The sequence below is a fragment of the Cucurbita pepo genome, chromosome 1 (genome assembly GCF_057944985.1).
Source record: "Cucurbita pepo subsp. pepo isolate OVF chromosome 1, ASM5794498v1, whole genome shotgun sequence".
Lineage (NCBI taxonomy): Eukaryota > Viridiplantae > Streptophyta > Magnoliopsida > Cucurbitales > Cucurbitaceae > Cucurbita > Cucurbita pepo.
Window position 1 is genome coordinate 2,959,045 of NC_141798.1, and position 16,130 is coordinate 2,975,174.

The 16,130-nt window shown below is 36.0% G+C and overlaps 4 protein-coding genes across 9 annotated transcripts; 1 reads left to right on the forward strand and 3 right to left on the reverse strand.

Moving 5' to 3' along the window:
• Window positions 1-4,368, reverse strand: LOC111808904 (E3 ubiquitin-protein ligase CCNB1IP1 homolog). Of its 2 annotated transcripts, none has more exons than XM_023695158.2 (9): window positions 4,160-4,368; window positions 2,143-2,268; window positions 1,949-2,021; window positions 1,813-1,858; window positions 1,643-1,673; window positions 1,245-1,500; window positions 982-1,145; window positions 519-756; window positions 1-352 (listed from the first exon to the last, which is right to left on the reverse strand). In XM_023695158.2, exons 2-9 carry the CDS (start codon window positions 2,210-2,212, stop codon window positions 346-348), a joined length of 885 nt encoding a protein of 294 aa, XP_023550926.1. In that variant the 5' UTR covers window positions 2,213-2,268; window positions 4,160-4,368; the 3' UTR covers window positions 1-345. The 2 variants fall into 2 exon arrangements, with proteins under 2 accessions (XP_023550926.1, XP_023550910.1); XM_023695142.2 differs by having other exon boundaries at window positions 519-786.
• A 986-nt stretch (window positions 4,369-5,354) lies between these two features.
• On the forward strand, window positions 5,355-8,413 carry LZF1 (light-regulated zinc finger protein 1). Of its 4 annotated transcripts, none has more exons than XM_023682772.2 (5): window positions 5,355-5,834; window positions 6,789-7,214; window positions 7,437-7,529; window positions 7,630-7,706; window positions 7,791-7,984. In XM_023682772.2, exons 1-5 carry the CDS (start codon window positions 5,652-5,654, stop codon window positions 7,834-7,836), a joined length of 825 nt encoding a protein of 274 aa, XP_023538540.2. In that variant the 5' UTR covers window positions 5,355-5,651; the 3' UTR covers window positions 7,837-7,984. The 4 variants fall into 4 exon arrangements, with proteins under 4 accessions (XP_023538540.2, XP_023538557.2, XP_023538567.2 ...); XM_023682789.2 differs by having other exon boundaries at window positions 5,358-5,834; window positions 7,620-7,706; window positions 7,791-7,931; XM_023682799.2 differs by lacking the exon at window positions 7,437-7,529 and having other exon boundaries at window positions 5,365-5,834.
• Window positions 8,414-8,489: 76 nt separating this feature from the next.
• LOC111799307 (integral membrane protein (Protein of unknown function DUF92, transmembrane)) lies at window positions 8,490-12,914 on the reverse strand. 2 transcript variants are annotated; one of them, XM_087125765.1, is made up of 5 exons: window positions 12,547-12,914; window positions 10,977-11,230; window positions 9,750-9,873; window positions 9,360-9,460; window positions 8,490-8,955 (listed from the first exon to the last, which is right to left on the reverse strand). In XM_087125765.1, exons 1-5 carry the CDS (start codon window positions 12,787-12,789, stop codon window positions 8,916-8,918), a joined length of 762 nt encoding a protein of 253 aa, XP_086981891.1. In that variant the 5' UTR covers window positions 12,790-12,914; the 3' UTR covers window positions 8,490-8,915. The 2 variants fall into 2 exon arrangements, with proteins under 2 accessions (XP_086981891.1, XP_023538589.2); XM_023682821.2 differs by having other exon boundaries at window positions 9,356-9,460; window positions 12,547-12,913.
• A 278-nt stretch (window positions 12,915-13,192) lies between these two features.
• TBL41 (TRICHOME BIREFRINGENCE-LIKE 41) lies at window positions 13,193-15,427 on the reverse strand. The gene is made up of 5 exons (XM_023689785.2): window positions 15,033-15,427; window positions 14,209-14,380; window positions 13,938-14,119; window positions 13,703-13,861; window positions 13,193-13,616 (listed from the first exon to the last, which is right to left on the reverse strand). Exons 1-5 carry the CDS (start codon window positions 15,290-15,292, stop codon window positions 13,322-13,324), a joined length of 1,068 nt encoding a protein of 355 aa, XP_023545553.2. The 5' UTR covers window positions 15,293-15,427; the 3' UTR covers window positions 13,193-13,321.
• Between the last annotated feature and the right edge of the window lie 703 nt (window positions 15,428-16,130).

Here is a 16,130-nt window from a genome sequence, read left to right on the forward strand (position 1 = left end):
TCGACAAAAATTACCTTCCCTCGGAAGAACACTGTCTGTATAACGTCCGATTAGTTGATAAAGATTTCTACATTTTTTATTCTTCACGCAAAGAAATTAAGCCTTGCGCAAGAAATAAAAAAAGATTGTGCAAGTGGTGGAAGATAAATCTACGTAATATTCGATTGTTCATAAACCGAAAGATACCCAAGAAAAAAAAAAAGAAAAAATCTGTATCCTATTTTCTTGATTTTCTGTAATCCTCCACCGACTTCAAAACTACCAAAAGAAAGAAAAGAGAACCTTGAAGCAAGCGGAATTGATCTGCCCTTTTGCCCACCAAACGTCAACTCGGCCACTTCCATCTCACAATCTATAATGACAGTAATAATATGATTCAGCTAGTGCGAGAGCATGCAGGAGAAATTTTGAGCTTAATTTTCATGTAAACGAGTTATTTGCCGCTATGAGCATAGTCCATAGTCATTGGTATGAACTCTTTGCAAAAAAGCACCGAAAAGCAAGCGTTATATACTTACGTGAACATTTGAGGGCGACGTGAGAGCTGAGGTCGTTTGATTGGGGACAGAATCAAGTTGCGCAGAGTCATGGAGGGGTTGCCAGCTCCACTTCCAAACGCATTGTGAGCTCCCCCTCTTCTATTCCCAGCTTCCATTGCCATCGGAGCAGCTTGTTTTGCCGGTGACCCAACGGAGATGTCGAAGTGACCAGAGTTCCCGCTATTTTGTCGTGTTGGCCATATTTCCTCTCTTGGTCCTGGGGTTTCAGGAGCGGAAACCAGCAAGTCTGCAAGAAATAAGTCAACTTGTTTTGGAAATACTTGAGCAGTACAGGACGTAATTAAGCTGTGCGTATGTGGGAAATGAGAGCATGGTTTGAATTCCACTGATAATACATGGTATAAATTGAAAACTCAACATGATGAAAGTATCAATTGTCTGAAGTTTTCATTCTTTAAAATTAGAAAGAGAAAAAGATTACCTTTCCTCATGGGTTCTCTGTTATCCATCAAACTAACGGGGTTTGAGAACAAATCGGGCTCGTTTCTTGGATAAAAATTGCTCACAGGCTGGATGGCCGACCGTTTTAGTGATTCATGCTCATTCCTCAATTGATCATACATCTCATCTAGTTTCCTCTTCTGCCTAACATGCAATTGAATTTTCTGGATCAGGATCTTAAAAACAGAGAACGCCCCTCAGGAATCGGTTTAGAAATGAGAAGCAAAAATGAAAGGAGATGACCTGGATTTTTCAGCAAACTTCTCCTGGAGCTCTTGTTTGTCTTTGGATATATTCTCCATCTCTCGTTCCAACATCTGGCATCTCTTGGCCATTTTTTGGTATGCAGTATGCACCTGCTCCAGTTTTTCAGTAAACTTTTCTTGCATAACTTCACATTTCTGTCGGCATTGAGCCACGATTCTGTTCATTTTGTACTGCATCTCCAATTCCTTTTGTCCAATATAGAACATTACACTTCTATATGCACTTTTCATCACTGAGACCAATCAAGGAAAACTAAAGACAATCTATCTTCTCAACTGTTAAAAAGAATGGAATAACAGCGTTTTCCAAAATTTGGAGGATAATTTATCATTAATTTAGAATTTTGAATCATTGGTGATTACTCGGAAGGATACATATCTGAGGATTTATACCAGCCATGGCCATCTGTAATATTTTTTGTAGTGAATATCAGTATCAAAAGCAGTGAGACAATACAACGAATCAGTCACATACAAGGAAAAGATTGAAAAACGCTATAAGAGTCTTAAAAGACTTGAACAAGATAATTTAAGAGAATACTTACATTTACCCATTCATCATTTGGATTGATGTCCACGGGTTTCATGAGGCTGCCAAATAGAAATCGGAAGTAAGATAAAATAAAATCATATTATCGATGGGGCAGGCTCCAAACAGCATCATAATAATAAACCCATCACCTTTTAGAAAGAACTTGATCACAAATGGGGCAGGCTCCATCATTGCTAAGGATCTTGCTTGCATCCTCTGTGCCTTTACATCGTTAAGAAACAACTTATGCAGTTAAACCACTTACATTTAATTAGAGAAATAGGTCAAATATTTCACCAAATTAAACGATGGACAATGAAAAATTTCCACATGCTTAGGATACACAACAAGTGACCACAAGTTGTGGAGATAGCTCGCCCTTCAAGTTCTCTCCAGCAAGCATTGCATTTCATTATTAACCTTCAGAAGTAACCTCTAACGCCATGGAATACTAGAGAAATCATAGACCCTGTTATGAAAATCACAGGCAGGAGGGTCGTTATACAACGGTGCTCAGATTTCAAAGACCTTAAAAGCATTTGTGCAGAAAGAAATTCGCGAAGGTTATCTTGTTGTTCCTAGCAGATCATTTCTATATCATATAGCTTGACAAATGAACCGCTGATCGTTCGTTAAAATTAAAGCCATATCACGGCATTGATAGACGATAGCACTTCAGATTCTAAACACCAAGTTTAAATAATGAAGGAAATTAGGCAATCAGAAGTTCTAAACCACGTAAAGATGCCAAACTATTTGAGTGACTGTGATGTTAGTTATTTGGTTCCCTTTTCTCAGTTGATTAGAAATTGAAAGGAGAAAAGACGTTCCTAGTCAACTTTTAGAAAAAAGAACAAGTTAAAAAAAAAATTCAAAACTTAGCTTAGTTTTCTAAAACATGTTAAAAAAAAATAGAAAAGAAACAAAGAAACTCATAGATGAAAGTAGTATTTATATGTTTAATTAAAATATTAAAAAGACTAAAACTAAAAACTAAATGATTATCAAACGAGTTTAAGTATCCAAGCTTTCATTATTTGCTTTTAGTCCATAAATCAAACAGAACAACTTTTTGACTGCTATCAATAGGCTTCAAATTATGCATGAAGTTTATAAATGTGAGTACCAGAAGCTCTTCTGAATGGTAAAAGAATAGCAATGGATGGCTTCCACCCTGTCCAGGAAGACACTTCTAAAGATTCTACGTGCTAAAAGGAATCTGGTGGTTTTAGCTTAACATGAATCCCTTACCATCGAAATAATGGATATAGAAATAATTCGGTCTTCTCATACAAATTCAATGTTTCCCCATATAGTTCAAAAAAAGATCAGCAAAACAGCATTTCTTCTACAGGTTCTAGAGCCACATAGTTAACAGGGCAAAAATTCATCGGGGTGGAACGAATAGAACCTAACATCGGTAAAGTGGTTGCTAGACAGAAACAGGAACTCGTAATCTAAATCGGATATTATTGTTTTATGATGTACTCTTGAGCAGAAGGATTGCCGAGCTCTATGCAATGAACATATAAGGTACCAGCAAAAGAACTTGACTGCAACAGCTGTACTTGTTCCCTTCAGAATTCTATTTTTCACGGCGTGTATTATATATCTAAAATTCCAGTCCACATAAAAAATTGACAGGACTGGCATATTTTCTATAAAAAATCTTGTTTTTTGAACATGAAGAGATACAAGAAACCATTTGCAATTGCCGGAAACACTGGGCCCGCTGAAGGCATAAAAATCCTTCAAAGCTTCTATTAGAGGACAAAAAAAACCTACGATTTATTGTACCTCGTCTTCTGAAGTTCATGAAGAGATATAATTGAAATTATAGTAATAAATGGTGCTATCGAGAAATGAGTATAACAAATAAAATTCAAACTAATCAAACAAAAAAAAAAAAAAAAAAAAAAAAGGGGGGGGGGGGGGGGGGGGGGAAGCTAGCAGGGTTTAATCGATAGTTCCGAACTTTTTGATAAAGAAACGAAGTTCTTCAACATCATTCTCTGTTTTCTACCTCGACCTTGTTTACACAAATGTAAGGAGGAAAGGGTGGAAATCCTAAATATCACAAGGGTAACTGGATCAAAAATAAGTTCCAGATTAGGAGCTAATACATTAACAAATAGCAATCAACTTGAAAAGAAAAGGAAACAAACAAAAATAACTTGCTCGCTAGAAAAGAAGATGGAATTTGGAAGCGAGAAGTAACATTTTACTCGAAAATACGAAACAAGTCGGAACTTGAAAACACTCTCTGATCACACACGAATTACTTGAAAGAAAATTCCAACGAAATTCAAAATGTTGATAAATTAGGGTACAAAAAATCTTCGAAGTAGAATGAATTATACCTCGAAATTCTCAAACAAAATCTTCACGGCAAAGAATACGGTTCCAATCTTCAGCCTTCCACCGTGTTCAATTAGGAATGCGAATCTGAACAAACTTGAGAACATAAACACTCGAAAACATTGAAGAAAAGAGAAATCGAAAACCTCGAAAGCAGTCGATGAATAAAAGGTCGAATTTGGCGGGAAATGTTCTTGGGAGTTGCTAACTCTGTTACCTTCGCAGTTCGGTGTAGCGAGAAATGAATTTTGAAAATCAAACTTATAACTGGAAGAATTATATATATATATATATTATTTATTATTTTTTTAAGGAAAAAACATATACAATTTGAATATATATATATATATATATATTTAAAGATTTAGAACATTTGTCCCACGTATTTTTAAAATATCTTATTTTAATTTGTTTATTTTTAAAATGTTACCATTTTAATTTTAATTTTTAAAATATACAATATACATCTAAATTATGAGGTTGAAATTAATATTTTCCCACAACTTTTGAACTCTATAATTTAAAAATATATTTAATAATTTTTTAATGCATATTTCTTTTTCTTAAAAAAGGCTACATGAAGTTGTTGACATGTGGGTGTAAAGTTTAGTGCATTCATTTCAAGAATTTAATATTTTCAAATCGATATTCATAAATACACTAATTATCATTTTAATAATTTAATTACACTTTAAAAAAAAAACAATTTGCAACTAAAAAAAATGTTCTAACAATTTGTCCTAAAAATTTAAATTTAACTACTGATATAATAAGATTTTAAGACATCTTTGCTTATTCTAAGTATAAGCTGTACAAGCTAGAAGACATTACCCCAAGTACACGAAATATCTTTTGGACTCATTTTCGAGGCATTTTTAAAATTTGGTTGGTTTTATACGAGAAATGGGACCACACTCCAAATTTAAATATAAATCTGTGTCGATGATTGATTTATGTGTGTTTTTTTTAAATTTATTGTTACATTAAAAATAATTTATTATTTACGTGCTACTTGATTGCTCTTCATTTTTTAATTAATTGTTTGTGGTTAATATTTAGGTTACGAATTAATAAAAATAAAAACTTTGTTTTTAGAAAAATATGAGAAGATCATGAATTAAGAAGTACGACATGTCGTAATGGGGGTGGAGAAGTACGACAGGAGGTCAGAGGTGCAACGTGGACGAAAATGGAGGAAGGAATTGATTCCAAAATATCACTCCGATTTACACTCCGAATCACAAATCAAGTCCTCTTCTTAAACCTCTCTCGACTTCATCCACTTGTTCCCCAAGGAACCTGATTCCTTCTTATTCCTTTTTCCATCTTTGCTCATGACGCTTTTCTTTTTCGAATTCGGAAGAGTGTGTTTCAGAGCTTGAAGAAACTCATTGATTCTCTGAACCCAGGTGAGAAGGGAAGTCTTTTTTGGGGTTTTTCGAGTGGGTTTTAGTGATCATGAGTGGGTTTTAGAGGATTCGAGAGAAGGTTAGGATGAAGATTCAGTGCAATGTCTGCGAAATGGCTGAAGCCACCGTTCTGTGTTGTGCTGATGAGGCGGCGCTGTGCTGGGCCTGCGATGAGAACATTCATGCCGCCAACAAGCTCGCTAGCAAGCACCAGAGAGTTCCTCTCTCTGGTTCTTCGTCTCAGATGCCCAGATGCGACATCTGCCAGGTATGAGTTATATATATAAATAACTCTGTTAGTTCCAGTAATCGAGACAAATGGGTCCGGAGATGTGTTAATGAATTGGTTGGAATCAACACTAATATGAGGACTAAAGCTTCTTTGATAAATTTTGATCATGTTACTATGAACTGAGTTCCGTAGGCTTAAGTAGTAGGATTACATATGCACCCCACGATGAATGATCAAGGAGTAATTGAATCTGTTGCCAAATCTCATGAGTCTCTTCATATTTTTGTTTCAAAATTCTTCTAGATATTTATTTCCAGATCTTATAGGCTGACGGTAATCCTACTAACAAAGGAAAGAAAAGTTCGTTTCAGCTCGAGATCAAGCTGTGGTTTTAGAGGTTTGAAATGCTTGTAACTTTTCTTTGTGAGACACTACCTCGGTTGGAGAGGGGAATGAAGCATTCCTTTTAAGGGTGTGGAAACCTTTATCTAGCAGACACGTTTTAAAATCATGAGACTGATAGTGATATGTAATGGATCAAAGTGGACAATATCTACTAGCGGTGGACTTGGGCTCTTACAAATGGTATAAGAGACAGACAACCCCGGAGTGTCAGCAAGGACGCTAGCCCCTATGGGGAAGGATTGTGAGATTCCACATCGGTTGGAGAGGGGAACGAAGCATTCCTTATAAGGGTGTGGAAACCTCTCCCTAAGAGACGCTTTTTAAAATAGTGAGACTGATGGAGATACGTAACGAGCCAAAACGGACAATATCTGCTAGCGGTAGACTTGGTGGACTTGGGCTGTTACAATAATATTTGAGGCCAGCGACTATTGGGGGGGGGGACCAAGATATGGATTGATGGCATTTGAATTTGTTATATGTTCTTAGGGGAATGTCAGCCAATAGCTAACTTCATTTCTTTTCTGAAGCCCCTTTATCAGTTGTTATTGTTACCCTTTGTAAGTCATCCATGATTTCTTGCAGGAAGCTAGTGGCTACATCTTCTGTTTAGAGGATCGAGCATTACTTTGCAGAAAGTGTGATGTTGCAATACACACAGCAAATACTTGCGTAACGGGTCATCAACGCTTTCTGCTCACCGGTGTGAAAGTCGCACTCGAGCCAACCGACCCTATTCCTTGTTCTTCCATAGCTAATTCACATTCTAGAGAGATATCAACCAAAACGAAAGTTAGACCACCGTCTGATAAGGAATTCTCGATGCCTTCGTCTGGTGAATTCAGCAGAAGCCTGTCTGTTCAAGGTGGATCTGATGACTTCATGACAAATAGAACATTGCTTACTGGAGATTCTGCTTCTGGTGGCTTTTCACAATGGCAAATAGATGAACTCATTAATCTGACTGGATTCAATCAGAATTATGGGTTTATGGATAACGGATCATCCAAGGTATGATTATGGTTTTATAATGCAGTGAATTCTGATCAACTTGTAGCATGCAGGATGAACTCTTGGTTATATTTATATGGAATCCCAACCATGTGAATTGTTTGCCATTGCAGAATATTCACCATTCTTAGTGGTTGATAATGGCTTCTGGAATTTAAAAATCCTTCTATTAGGATGTCACTCACATATCAAAACCTCTTTATAAACAACCATCTTATGTAGCTTGGATGCTTTTCTGCATATATACACTATACAACCTTCAAGATTGATAGGGACTGGAGAGAGACGGAACTAATTCTTAGGCACGACACGCTGGTAAACTATCGTTTCCAGAGTGCTGGTTCTTGTGTAGGACTATTCTAAATAAGTAATTTTTTCTTGACCTCTAAGTTGGGACATTGGTAGATTGTTACAGGTCATGGGCGAGTTCTTTCATGTTATGATATTATCCTATCCTCATAGATTAACTGCAAAAAAGTGGACTGATTGGAGGTAATATGCCGTGCAGATTGCACATATTACTGCCAATCCAGATGTAATAACTTTTTGCTTTTCTTTATCTGTGAAATCTATCAGGCTGATAGTGGAAAGCTTGGGGACTCCGACTCATCACCAAGTTTGAGAGCTGCCGATGTTGAACTCGACAATGACGATGAATGCTCGGGTCACATTCCAGAGGCTTCCTGGACTGTGCCTCAGGTTCCCTCCCCTCCCACAGCATCTGGCTTATACTGGCCAAGAAGTTACCATAATTCTATGGATGGTGCTGTTTTTGTTCCTGATATCTGCTCTTCAGAAAGGTTTCGACATTGCTCACGCAACAGTATGTTCTCGAAACGAAGGAGGCAGTTTTAGATGTCTGAACGCTGGCATTGGGCTTCATTGCTTGTGTTCTGAACGTCTGCTTGCTTTGTTGTGTGCTTATAGGCTTTCTCAACTACATTTGTTTTATAATAAGTGGACACGACCAAAGATTATCGCTTGAAATGTATACCTTGTAACGTAACCACTATAGTTTAGGATTTGTTACAATGATGTAGAAATAAACCTGTGCATTAGTTGACCTAGGTATTTTTTCAGATTTATTTCGAACATCATATGGAAATGATTAGGATTCAAATCATGTTGACCCACTTGATTATTTGTAGTTTTACAAAAATTATGAAGAATCAATGTTATGTCTTGGCCATTTTGAGTTCTGTAGCTCATATTCATTGTTCAATGTTATTAACCTCTTTCCTAGTATAACCTTCACTTTTTTCCTGATAAGAAGAGTAAAACTCAAAAGATATCTATGGTATCCATGAATGTGTTCTATACACAGAAGGAAGACAACAAGATATATGAATAAGTAATGCCACTATTCCATTCCCTACGAATACGATTATGTCTAAGTGATGTTAGAGGTTAAAACATCTTAAAAAGCCACAAAATTACCCTGAAACTGCACTTCGTTCACTGCTGTCGAATACCAGTGGCCATTCTCGAAGCAAGAATTTAATTGAAGCAATCACTCGTGACAGTTCCAAGGGTAGGATTTGGTCTTCCCCTCCATCAGCTGTAGTTTTCTTATAATTTTTTTTGCTGTCAGTTGAATGGAAATACAAGAGAACGCCAAGTCGTCAACTCTTGAAGGTGCATCGTATTATGAATGTCAATGACCAAGTAGGAGCTGCTGCATCAACATAGCTAAAATGCTGCCTATGGATATGTTGATGACATTAACAACATCATTGTTGAGCTGCAAACAGAATCCGAATGAATCAGAACAGTAGTTTTCCAGAACAAGGCAGATTGAAGAAGTAAAACCCGGGAGACATGTTGGTCGACCGAGAAGAGAGGGGAAGGAGCTTCATTACTAATGTAGGAAAAATTAGCCTTTTCGAGTTGGATGGGATAGTGCATTGATGATCAAGGTGGTTTTTCAACTGATATCTGAATGCTTTATATCTACCTACTAATTTTGCAGGTGCTTTAAGATTTAAATTACTTAGCCGCTTTCAGACCTGAACCCATCATTCATGATGACTAAGCCAACAATACACGAGAACAAGCAATAACAGCAGAAGAGTTCAATTCAAAAACAAACAACAGACTCAAATGTAAGGCAATCAGTGATAAAAAGAAACTTTAGTACTTACCCACCGAAATCCCTCCTTCCCTTGAAATACAGCACCGATGATGCTTTCACCAAGATTAGCAATCTGTGAAGCTATAGCACATACAATTGCTTCAGGTGCAGTAACCTGCATCATCATCCAAAGAGAAATCTAAATGTGTATCCAAGAAGACGAACAATGTATAATTTTCATAGAGATATAATTGGGGGAGGGACTCGTTAAAACTTCAGAAAGAGCCTGTAATTAGCCAGTAAAGTTCTTAAAATATGGAAAATTCTTAAATACGCAGTTTCAACGAGCTTTCAAGCCATGCTCCAAATGAGCAGGGAACGATTATAAGACATGAGGGAATATTCATAAGAAGTAGAGCTGCAGTATAGTTCAGGGTGTGACAGGAACAACAAAAGAAAATTACGTCACCCAAAAGATAGCCAACGAAGGCAAGAGCAATTGCTGCTAAGAGTCCAGCAAAGGTTCCCTCGAGACTGACAGCCCCTTCTGTTCCCCGAGGAACTACCTTAAATGTCGTCACCAGGTACCTGGTTATAAACGAAGCATCAGTATAACAAGGAAAGAACTGAAGAAACAAAAACCCCATATAATTATATTTAAAGAGGTCCAAACAGATTAAGGATTCCCATTCCACGTATAAACTATTTAGTGTTCATTTGATATATAATGAAGACTAGTTAGAAAATTCTTAAGAAAACTGCAAACTCAAGAAAATTGATAATTAGTAGAAAAGGTAAATGAAGAATACGGACATTTACTGAAAACTTTGGAAAACATCTTAAAAATGGTTCAAGACGAACATGTTTGGAAAACAACCTGGTACATTATTTGTAATAAATAGTATTTTTATTTTTATTTTGCTATATTAGTCTTCAAATGTAGATTGTGCATGATCAAACATGTTTGTTGTTGTGGCAAAAGAACAGTGAACGGCCGATGTTAGTAGTTCAATAAATTACTCGAACAATGTTGATTATGCTTCCATGTAGAAGGACTGCTAGGCGCGGTTGAGGGTAGGTAACCCCACATGAAGTAAAACCCCCACTAGACCAGGTTAATGATCAAACTGAGGATCCATCGATGGAACATAGCCTAGCCTACAGTAGCATCCTTGCTTCAAACCCAGGAACTCCGTTCTTTTCCCCCCCTGAATTAGTTAATTGTCGGGTAATAGTTTGGAAGAATGTCTCTTAAATTGCAACGACATGATTAGGCTTTGTCTGCCTTGCCGACTGTTCCAAGAGTGGATCCTTAATCTGATGACCAACTTGGTCTAGTGTGGTTCTTCTTCATGTGAGGTTTCCCGTCGTCTACCGTACCTAACAGTCCCTTTTCCACGTGGAGGCATAATTTAACATTCATAGGGTTTGACTAAGATATCGAACTACTAGCATCAAACATTCACTTATCTTTTACCACAACAACAAACACGTCTGATGATGCACATTCTACATTTAAAGACTAATAAAGCAAAAGAAAGATAACATACTATTTGTAATAAATAATGTACCTGGCTGTGACGACGTGTTTGTTGTTTGACCATGGTGACACATATTGCTAACGAAGCAAGTGTACAAAAACCATAACCTTGGGTATGATACAGTCGAAGTAAAGATGTGGAATTACTCACGTTATCCTACCATACGCCTTCCCTATTTCACTTGAGACAGTGTCACTCAGTTTAGTACAAAAACTGGCAACAAAACCAAGTCGCCATAATTGCGCGAACGTTTGTCCCCCAACTTTATTTATCATGAGGAAAGCACAAACACAACCAGCAGCACTCGATCCTATTACGCTACTGGGTCCTCTTCTCCCTTTCCTCTTTTCAGCTACCCCTTGTGCCTCCTTTTGGGCCATCTTTACCTTTGTTGCAGCAGTTCCCTAAGAAACAAAAATTCAGCATTCAGAAGGAGTTCTTTTTTGGAACAAGTAACAACTATCATTTGATATACTGAAAAGGATTAGGATCAAACTCCCAAATGGAGCAAAAAGGAAAAATTATGAACAATAAAGGCAACTATATAGAGAACCACCATGAACAATAACTTTTCATAGACCGAACGAAACACACCCCGATAAAAAAATGATTAATTGAATTTTGCTGCTATTTTGAGAAATGGAAAAATAAGCATGACTGAGCTCTTGTTTGTATTATAGAAGAATCTCTAACTTCTTTTGAAGGTATTCTACTCTACAAAGAACCATTTCATGACGAACAAATTTCAGCTCCCCATCAAGTTGTGTAGTCTAAACTAAAAGTTCATTCATAAAAGAAAACCTCGACTCCGTAAAGGAAGCTTCAATAAGCAACACACAAAGGAATGCACTAGAAGATTATTTTTCAAAAAGAGAAATTTTACTGTTGCTGAAAGAGGGAGTTCTGTAAGTGGCTTCCAGTCACCAAAGCAAATGTAAAGAATAGGGGAGCAAAGATACTAATACTTGTATTAGAATAAAGACTATATCAAACACAGAGCAACAAGATTTTGAAAATTGCCAAAACAATCTCAATCTCTCAAGTGCAGGTAAATCATGATTTGGAGAATCCCTTTGAGAAAGGTGAAAATTTTGAAGTCTTGACAAACTTTGGAATGTTCAGAAAAGGGTCATGACGAGTAATAGCTTCAAGGGAATGAACCATAGAAACTTGAATTTGTATAACCAGTATTTGGACCAAGCAAGATTGCCAGTACGCTGAAGTTTGCAGGTGAATTTTAAGCTTTCAGAGGATTGGTTGAAAGATTGTTGAGTGGTTTTCCTTCAAAAGAATTTTAATAAGAGGGATGGTAGCACTTTATAGTACAGTGACAATCAAGATGGTCATAGACTTGACAATGAAACTCGTGAGCTCTGCATAAGTAATGAGGGTCCAAATACTAGTATTCTAACATTACATGTATTCCATTACAATCATTTTGAAGCAATTGTGAAGGAGAAAGCAACCAACCCAATTCCCTGAGTTTTAACCAATTTTTTTCTACTTGATCATCTAAAAGACGGGTTTCCACACTAGAACTAATCAGTCAATACAGAAATCAGTGAACAAAAAAAAAACAGAGAAATTGATTGAACGAACGAAAAATAACACGGCATTGAACAAAACAACCAATCCAATCCAGGAACATGCTAAAGAGACCAAATCCCACACATCAAACAAAGCCCAAATTGAAATTCAGCAAGAGGGAACAAAGACGAACAATGATGAAATAGGTAGCAACAAGAAGGAAACCAGAGGGCCCAAAAGCACGCCACGTGAGTGTACCAAGCAAGAAAGCAGAAGCAATGCCAGAAACAGACAACCCCGTGACCAGAATCGGCAAACCCACGACGAAAATCAGCAGGTTGCTGAGTAATGCCGACTGCCACGTGGCTGGGCTCGATTGAACAAGATTGACAGCGGCGGAAGCAATACTCTGAAAATTCTCAGCTGGGACGACCATCTTAACGGAACGGTTAGGGCTCGAATTGGGAATTAGGGTTTATGAGAGAAGACGTAAAAGGGGAAATCGATGAGTTTGGGAGAAGGATGAAGTCAATGCCTTGGCGTTTAATATACTGAACAATCTAAACGATGGAATCTGGTCGATGTGTCGGCTCAGCAAGAAGAAGTATATCTTACAGAAGTATATTATTATTATTATTTATTTTTCTTTTAGGATGGTCCGTGTGAATCTGCTGAAAATGAGTCTTGAGTTTATAAACAAATAATACTCTCTTCATTTGTTGTGAGGCCTTTTGGATAAACTCAAAACAAAGTCACGAGAACTCAAGCTCAAACTGGACAATATCATAACACTGTGCTGAGTGGTTTCTTCTAACGGCAAACAAAGATAAACAAAGATATAAAAATAAGCCCATTTCAAATAAATGAATTATTACATACCCAAATTGTAAATTTTTAATAAGAAATCAAGAAAAAGTAACATTTTAAATAACCAGGGAGGTTTAAAATAAATAATTTAAATAAGGTTTTTAAATAATGAGATTGTAAAATAAGAGATTCCAAGTATCAGGAACGCCAGCGAGGCACCAATGGCTACAGTCCAATCCGGTTCTGCCAACTAAGCCGTACTTGGAGGGGTGCCCATCTTTTCTCAGCAGTGATAACTCTGTTACGTCCAGAAGGTGAACGGGGTTTGTGATTTTGCTTAGCACAGCCTTCAGCACCGCCACCGCCGGCAGTGAACCGCCCGGGTACACCGAGCCTGCCACCGGTTCGTTTTGACCTACACAACTCTTTGCTCTTGGTTCTCCCCATAGACTCCCACTGATATATATCATCATACATAATCTTAATCTACTTTTAAAATTTCATGAGTATTTTTTAAATATAATACTCGTATTCAAACTTACTTGTAATGGGAGGGAGAAATTCCTTGGAAAAAGACATTATTTCTTTGAGGATCAATGTTGAGATCAACCCATCTTCCCCAAGTTGTGAGAGCCTTCTCAAAAGCTACCATTCTATTCATATCTCTCAACGCCTCTTTCCCTATTTCAATATAATCCCAACTAAAAAAAAAAACACGTAACTTTAGTTTAAACTTCACGACTTAAGAACGAAGGAGAGAAAGTAATTAGAACGTACGGTTGAGAAGATCCTCTGCGGTTCCACCAGTGCCAAGTATTAAAAATGAGAAAGTCGACGCTTTGCCACAACTTACTCGATCCTTCATTAATGATATCTAATTTCAACACTCTTCCAATCTCTTCTCTTACAATGTCTACTAGATATACATTTTTCTCGAGCATCACTTTCACTTCATACTCCTAAATCAAACCATTGACCTCCAAATGTAATCGTTTCTCTTCAGAAAGATCGAAATGTTAAAAAATGCATAAGTTATGAGAAAATATACCGTAAAAGTGAATGTGGAAACATCTCCGACCCTTGTCAAAGTATAACGTGCATTTGGAACAGCGGAGTGAAGCATGCATGTCAAAGATTGCCATTGATTCCGACTAAGTGAGTCTCCCACAAATAGTATACTTTTGCCCCTAAGTTTTTCTAAGAAAATTTTTCCATCAAACCTAAAATAGGGAGAATGCAATTAGAATTTAGGAGGGATATAAAAGGAATAATGAAAAATGATAGGGGTAAAAACGGAATACGAAACAAACATTTTTCCGATCTCACCCACCGGTAGATCGCGAGAAAGTGAAAACATACCCCACGTGAAAGGAATCTTTCTTATCATTTCATTTCTTAATTTAATTTTTAAAAAACCGCCGAATTTAGTTTTTAAAATTTTACTTTTAATTTACTATTCAAACACACTGTATTTTATTTTTAATTTAATCCAACTAAAATTACCAATATATATATATATAAATTTTTGTTAAATTAGTTTTTAATTTGTGTTTAATAAATATTTTAAACTTTAAAAATAATTAATAAATTTCTAAGTCTTTATTTCGCGTCTAATAAATATAGATTTAAATTTTTAATTTTATGTTAAATAAATATTAAATTTAAAAAATATTAAAACTATTGCATATAAAATTAAAACTGGGCTTATTAAACCATTTTTAAAAATCATAAATCAAATAGATGGTTAGGAATTGAGGATTTAATTTAACAATTTATTATTATTATTATTATTATTATTCTTAGGTGAAAGAAGCATTATTGTAATAGAAATAAAAATAGGGAAATATAAAATTACCGGGGAGTACAGGGTACCTGGATAAATGGCAATGGAGAGGCTGCCATCTGTACTTGGTGTAACCTAAATCGGGACGGCCATTTTTGACGCAGCTGAACTCGTGCTGCACGAAAGGACAACTCGCCGCCGTGTACAGCGGGTAAGTCTCGTCAACAACCCAACTTCCGACGAATAAATTGCACTCCTCCGCCGTACTCGCCGCCGTCGAACCTCCAGAAACCAAAAAAAGAAGAACAAGAAGAATTCCTTGCTCCAAAATCTTACTCCTTAAAGCCATTTCGTTTCCCCTCTCTCTCTCTCTTAGTTTTGAGAGATCAATGGAGCTAAGCACTGACACTGATCCAATGAGGAAGGCAAGAGAGAGAGGCCAAAATGAATGGGCCAGGAGAGAAAAAGGGAGAGTGGAGAGAAAGAAGGGTAGTTTAGTCATTTGAACTCCGGCGGTGGGTAATTATGTCAATTCCAAAGGCTAAACTATTTTTTCATACTATTAAAATATCATTTACATCATCCAAATTCACCCCTACAAAATTATTTAAAAAACATAATTTTAAAGTAATCCAAAATTATTATTTTTTTAAAAAAAAACCATACATGCCTCAAACATTAAAACATTAAAAATTAATTTTGTATTAATTACTGTACATTTGGGCCTGGGCCATTTTACAAATATTTTCAATATTTAAGTATTTATATGTCGAATAAAATGTACCCATTCTTCTTTTAAAAACAAATATTTAAATGATTTTTTTCAAAAAATAAATATATTAAGATTATATTTTGTTTTGGAGTTGGAAAAACATAAACAATTAAAAAGAAAAGAAACACGTGATTGTACGGTAAATTAATTAATTAAAATAACAATTAACTTTGTCTATATAATAATAACATAACATATTTTCGAATAGTATTAAAAAATTATTTTACTCATCTCATTATTTTATTATTATTTTTTTTTGTGAAAATAAATAATCAAATAATAAAATGATTAATATGAGGAAAAAAGGGTTATTTATAAATTGTAAAATTAGTCAAATTTTATATTTAATTTCTCTTATCTCCACTAGTTATTAGTCAAAGATTTTGGTCAAAGAAAATGGAGGATCACCTTTTTT